This window comes from Crocodylus porosus, unplaced genomic scaffold (genome assembly GCF_001723895.1).
Source record: "Crocodylus porosus isolate Cpor-Errol unplaced genomic scaffold, CroPor_comp1, whole genome shotgun sequence".
NCBI lineage: Eukaryota > Metazoa > Chordata > Crocodylia > Crocodylidae > Crocodylus > Crocodylus porosus.
The window spans coordinates 3685938-3692707 of record NW_017728933.1 but is presented as its reverse complement, the minus strand read 5'-3'; the positions used below and the strand labels follow the sequence as shown (position 1 = coordinate 3692707).

The 6770-nt window shown below is 59.9% G+C and overlaps 1 protein-coding gene across 1 annotated transcript in view; it reads right to left on the bottom strand.

Annotated features, from left to right (window-relative positions):
• Positions 1–991: 991 nt before the first annotated feature.
• The window catches only part of MOB1A (MOB kinase activator 1A), a 14236-nt gene continuing 8457 nt past the window's right edge, over positions 992–6770 (bottom strand). The window contains exons 4-6 of the mRNA XM_019545893.1: positions 4510–4643; positions 2095–2258; positions 992–1491 (exon numbers count right to left, since the gene is read on the bottom strand). Of these exons, the coding sequence (XP_019401438.1) occupies positions 1414–1491; positions 2095–2258; positions 4510–4643 (376 nt within the window). The 3' untranslated portion in view covers positions 992–1413. The remainder of the gene's footprint in view (positions 1492–2094; positions 2259–4509; positions 4644–6770) is intronic.

The window sequence follows — 6770 nt, the reverse complement described above, 5'->3', positions numbered from 1 at the left end:
CTGCACAAGGCCACACCAAGCAGCCCTCGAGACCCCACCTGGGGTGCCTTACCATCTACCTGGTCTCTACACAGGCCCACCCCTTTCCTTCCAGGACCGCTCTCCCTCCCAGGACTCCCCCCATATCTCTTGTTCAGCAAGCCTCACCCCACCTCAGCTTTCCTCCTGCTGCCCCCCACCTTTCCACTCTGTCCCACTGCTCTTTCCTCCCAGCAACTGCCACCGTAAGTCCCTGCTCTCCCAGCCTTTGGCAGCTGTGACTCCAACCACACCGCATACTGCATCTCTCCTCCACCTCCCTGGATATAGCTTGCTGCTTCTCCATGCTGCAGCCTGGCCCGAGATCCTCAGGGCCCAAGCCCCCTGCTCCCCAGTTTGCCAAAGATCCCAACACCTACCCACTAACCCCAAACCACCACCCAGCACACCACCTACAACCCAGAGGCAGCCATACCATCACAACACACATCACTTGCCCTGAAAGAGCAGCAGCTGTCCCTTACCCCACTCCAGGCCACTGCCAGGACACTGCATGCCACCCACCTGGCCAGGCACAGCCCTTCCCTCCTGGCGCATGCCACTGCCTGCCCCCAGGTCTCTGTTTGGCATGCCAAAGTGCCTCCGTGCTCCCTGGCCCCGCTCCTCTCTCCACACAAAGCAAGCCTGTGTTCCCAACCAGGACCCCACAACTACCTTTCAGCTACAGCCATTTGGACCCTGATGCCACAGATAGCGCCCTACTGCTGCCCACACACACACCCAGGATCTCCTGCTAACCTGCATCCCAGCATCACATTCCCCCAAGGCCAGCGCAAATGCCGCTACACCACCCCATCAGCTCCGCACTGCCATTCCTATAAAATCAGCTCACCCATTCACTGCGCGCCCCCCCCCCCAGGCCTGCATTATAGTCACTTCCCTATTCCGCCAGCTTCCTCCCGCTGCCAGTAAGCATGTTTGCCTCAGTATGGACACAGCACAGGACCACAGGTTAAGAGAATATCAAAACTTTACTTGCATACTCAAAGGTTCCCATCCCACAGGACAGGGTCAGCAGAGAGAAAGGCCCAGCACTGGCAGGACTGCACAGCCAAGGCTGGCAAGGAAGCCGAACGAACCATCATGGAGGTCCAAAGACAGGGCGCTGCCTTGCTTGGGAGAGGCGCTAGACCTGCTGGGCAGTCTCCGATGGCACGCAGCCAGGCTTTGGCAGCCCAAGGCCTTGTCACAAAGCAATCTCCCCCGCCTCTGATGCGCCGGTCCGCCGAGCAAATCTCCGCTTTCTGCCGACCAGGCCGGGCTTCAAGGCTGGCGGTGTCGCAGACAGAGTGGCCGGCAAAGAGCTGCGGCCGGGAGAGGAAGCGAAAGGGAGTGGCTGAGTCCCGCAGCAGGCCACGCTTGGCCGGGACGGGCCTATCTGTCTTTGGAGCCCAGCTTCTCAATGAGCTCCTGCAGCGGAGCCAACTCCCGCCTGTCGATCAGATTGAACTCCTGCCAGAGATCAGAGATGCTAGGTGAGGTGACCGCTCAGCCTTGGTGACTTGGGAAAGCCGCGCCACCCCCACGCGCTCTGTCTACACAGCCTCCCTTTGTCCATGGCACATCCTGCCCCTCTCCACACACCCCTTGGCTTCCTCACAACCTACAGTGTCCCAGGCTGCCAGATGCACCAGACTGCCACCCAGTCCCTTCCTCTGCACGCAGGGCCACTTCCTCCAGTGCTTTCACTGGATGCATTCAGGACCCCCAAAGGGGGCCCACCCCCCACTTCTAACTACACCCTTGCCCTTTGCCATCCTGCCCCTTCACCACTCTCCCAGCCTGCCACTACAAGAGGCCAGAGGCCATGGCAAGCACACTCGATTACTGCCATGCATCCCTCACTGCACTGTGACACAGAGTGCTTCCCTGCCTGATCCTTTCCGCCCTTGTGACAGCCCCGGCCACATTGCTCTGGCCACCTGCTCCCCAGGAGGCCACCCGCCATGCCGTTGGGACATTCATCTTTTCCCACCTGGAGACCCTCTTCCCTCCACAGCTGCGGGCCCATGGCACGCTCCACCCACCCAGCTCCCTCCGACCGCCTGCCCTCACCTGCACAAAGAAGATAAAGTGCTTGAAGGAGGTGTTGAGGTGGGCCTCCTCCTGGAGCTGCATCACTGAATCAAAGTGCTGGTGGTAGATGTGGGCGTAGACCCGGAACAGTCGCTTCAGGATTGTCTTTGCCACTGACATAAAGTTCTTGGGGAAGGGGACGCCTGCAAGGGACCACCAAAGACCATGGTTCAGGCAAGCCCACACAGACGCAAGGCTGCCCCAACCCTTGTGCCTGCCAAGCCTTGTTCTGCACAGGTAGACAGGCCTCTGCCCCTGCACTGACCGGCATGACACTGGCCACACCTTTGTCACCCATCACTCCTCTGGCAACAGTTAGCTGAGGAGTACGGACACTGCTGTTGCCCCAGCCCAGCCAGACTGCCTAGGATTCCCCGGCACGTAGCCTGTCCTGAACTGACCGCTCAGCTGCGGCTTCTTCTACCCGTGGGTGCATACATGCTTCTGCTCTACGGCATGTGGTCTACCTGACACAGCGGGAGCCTGTTACTCTCCGCATCTTTGCCACCAGCCACCCCTGGCACTAGGAGGAATGCCCTGCACAAGCTGCACGGCCCACAAATGAGCCCCCTGAGACTGACCCTGTTTGGGATGCCGCTCACGGCACAACATGCACCCCTGAATATCACCTCCCCAGGGCCTGCTTCTCTACAGCTGGATGGCTGCTATCTACTTCCAGCCCACAGACCACGCCACACATTGCCTGGGCAAGACGCTCCTGGGGAGGACTACCTGCACTGCAAGAGCGGCACTGCTTCTAACAAGGGAGAGGCCTTTGCCTGTCCTCCCACGTGCTGCCAAACAGCCTGGGTAGGCTGCCATGCAGAAACCCCTTCCAAGGATGCTGCACAGTCCCACTCCCCAGACTGCCTGGCCCTCAAGGCCTGCCAGAGGGGCTCCACTTCCACCCCTCGCCTCACATACTGCCGCTCCCACTTCAGAAGTCACCGGGGGCATGCCGCTCTCCGTTAAGGCTGCCCTTGCAGCCCAAGGATGCCCCTGCACAGGACGGAGTGTGCCAACCACCTGCTGCACCACAGGACACAGGGAACACACCCACCCATGCCTGCATCACAGGCCAATATTACCCTGAGCAACCCGCTGCCCAGACAGCTGCCTGCCAATGCCCAAGCAGCTCCCCAGCTTTGGTTCGCCATCCCAGAGACACGCCCCACAGCACAGGGTGCTCTGCTGGGTATTGCTGCCACCCTGCCAAGTCCCTGAGGAAACTTCACAAGGCTCTGTGCACCAGCAGGTCTCTGGGCATCAAGCAGACAGCAACTCCCCACTGGGGCACCACAGCCATGCAGACACACCACAGACAGGCAGCCTGGCCCATCTGTCAAGGAGCTCCTGCCCAGGGAGCCTACTATCCTCACCCACTTATGGCTTTTTTGCCCCCAACGCAGGCAGGGCCCCACAAAGGACCATGGCTGCCAGGGCCAAACGCCCTGAGTGCCATGCACATGCTATGCCCAGTAGCCCACCTCGCCTCCGGACCCACGGCCAGACCTCTTCTCTTAGCACTGGGCTACACAGACTCCATTCATGCTGCAGCACTGACAGCAGTCTGCCCCTGCCATGCTGCTAGATAGCCAGAACCTGCCAGCATTGCCTTGCCTTGCCGGAGGACCTCTGATCCCTCGCCGCCAGACAAGAGCTGAAAGGATGCACCCTGCAGCAACATGCCTGCTGCCTGCCAGAGCCCCAGCAGGTTCCCCCATCACAGCCCTGCATCGCCAACAGCTCCCAGAGCCACGCAGGGGCCCACTGACAACTCAGGCTCTCCTTACACCCACACACACACACACAGAAGGACTCTTCAGCCCAGACTGCAACAGGCAGTCACCTACTCCCCTTCTCCCACAGGCCCCTGGACCGAGCGGCGGGAGCAACAACCTGCAGCACAGCTGGCACCTCCTCTGCTGACCCGGCCCTTGCTCTGCCTTGCTGCCAGACATTGCACGTGCACACAATCTGTAGGCACTGCCTGTGGCACAATTTCCAAGCCATTCCCTCCTGCCTACCCCTTGCCGGCAGTCATGGTCCTTCCTCCAAATCTACAGTACTCCTGGCCCATTTGGCAGGACAGGCTACCTTGCTGCTCCTCTGCCTCACAGGATGCAACTTCTTCAGGTGCTGCGCTATCCTCATCAGCGGTGCAGTCCCAAAAAGGCAGCCCATCCCTTGGGACCACCTCCCCTGCAGGGACTCACCTGAGACCCTCTGCCATGGCATGCCAATCCGGGTTCCCATGACCCATTCTGCACTGCTTAGGGGACACTGTACCGCACCCTCACAACACGCCTGTGCCCTGGCAACCCCAGAGCCTGGGCCTGTTTCTTCCACCCAAGGCCACTGCCTAAAAGTGCTGCCGAGACACCGGGGGTTTACCGATCTTTGACGGGAAGAGCGTTTCATCATCCAGCTGGTCCTGAACCCATGTCATCAAGTAATCGATGTACTTTGGGGCTGAGCACTTAATGGGCTTCTTGATGTTGGTGCCGTCGGCCCAGTGGTATTCGTACCTGGGGGAACACAAGCCACCGTGAGATGTCAATGCTGCTGCTCAGCGTGCAGGCGGTTGCGTGATAACCCCTAGCCTTGCCTCCGCCGCCTGCCCTCCCTCAGCATGGTTTCTCATTCGACTCATGTGCCAGCCTCTTCTTCTCAGCCCCACCTGGCCACTCCAATTTTGCACTCCCAGCTCCCAGAGTGGACTGGACCGTCATCTTACACCATCACTGCCGTCCCTGTTTTCTGCTGGGTCCGTAAGGGCCCTGCATTGGGCAACTTGCTCACAGGCCCAAAGCAGGCCACTGCTCCCCAGCGAAGCCACTGAACTGGCCCATTTCTCATCCACCTGCCCGCCCTGTTCCTCTGGTGCACCCTCACCTTGCCTAGATCTACTCTCACTTGGTCCCTCGGCCTCCTCTTCCACACATGCTATATCCATGCCTTTCCCCATCCTGGGACACTTCTTGTTTGCTCCGCATTTCCCAGATGCATACACCCTCCTTGCTAGCAGACAAGCAAGGCTGCGCAGGGCCCTGTGCACCAGGGCCAACGGTTTGCCTGGACTGGCCCATGCTGGCCCTCCCACACCACCTCCTGTCCACCATGCTCCTCTGCTTAGAGTCCCTCCTGGCTTGCTGTCTGCTCTTTGCCCTGGTTGCTTTCCTCTGTAGCCCAACACTCTCCTGTCACAGCACCTCCTCAATGCCACTTTACTTGGCACCACCTGCCTCCTCACCATAGCCCTGCTCACTCACAAACAAGCCGTCCTCCACAGCCCTGTAACTCTCAGTCACTCGCACACAAAGGAACCTTCCTGAGCTCCCAGCAGGAGAGAGACCCTGAGGGCTCCCCTCTGAGTCACAAGGGCTGAGGTTTTCCTTGCCCAGAGTTCCTGCTAGGGCAGGAGTGGCAATGTTTTTGCCCAGAGTAGCAAAACCGACCCCCAGCCCTGTGGAGTCACTGCAGGGGGCCTGATTCTCATTGCTGGCAACAGCTGCCCAGCCAGACAACAGGGGAAGGGCCATGGCTGCACTGCCCCAAGCTCCACCTCTGCCACCTGTCCAGAGGCACGCGTGCAGCTGCCCTTGCCCACGAGCCCAACTGGGACACTGGAGCCTGGTGCCGCTGTCTGTAGTCTGCCAGCTGCAGCTAGCCCAGGTTCTGGTCAGCTGCTGCTGGCTGCAGAGTTGTGGCTGCTTGCAGCAGAGCTTGTGGCCTCCTGCCCACCTGCCACAACCATTCTGGCCTTCGGGGCTAGCAGCAGCTGCCCAGAGCCCAGGCCAGCTATGGTGTTCCCAGCAAAATGCCCTCACATGCCATGCTCTGGCATGTGTACCAGGGGTTGCTGACCCCTGCGCTGTGGCCTCTCCCTACAGTTCCTATGATCTCTGGCCATGGACAGTTTACAGGCCAACTAATGTCCCTGCTTTGTCGGCCACCTTGTCTGCCTCTCCTCCCAGGAAGCGTGCTGTGCAGCTTGTCTTTTCCAGGAGCCCTGCCCCAAGAGCCACATGCTGGCACGCTCTGCAGCTCAGCCAATCTGTGGGCTACTGTCCTTTCTGTCGGGCACCTGCTTAAATGTGTGCGCACCCACTAGGCTTGCGAGACAATGACAAAGCTCAGCACCCAGACATGCTCTCAGTGATGCTTACAACACACTTCGCAGCTGTCCCTGGAGCCTGTCACCCTGCTTATTGTCACCTTGCCTTCCCCTTGCCTCCACCCCAGCAGCACACCCACATTCAGGCTCCAGAGAGCGCACCCTCTGTGGCACTGCCTGCTGCTGGCCAACCCCCATGCATGACTGCAGCCTGAGAAGGACGGAAAGAATTCTGTGGTTTGGCGAGGCTGCCCGCCATTAGGAGACATGATACAACCACAGCCCTCTTCAGGGCACAACACTGAGGACAGTGCCACAGGGACGCCCTCACCAGACCCCTGCACTTATCTGGCAGCATGCAACCCTCCCCGGGGGGGCTCCCAGATGCAGGCCCCACTGCTCTGCACCTCTCTCCAACTTCAGGAGCACCTCAGCTCCCAACAGACCTCAACACGGGATGCCCATGCCTGCTATGGGACAGGGAAATCTGGGTGAGGGGGATCCCCTACCCTCCATCAATGCTGACCTCGTGAAGGAA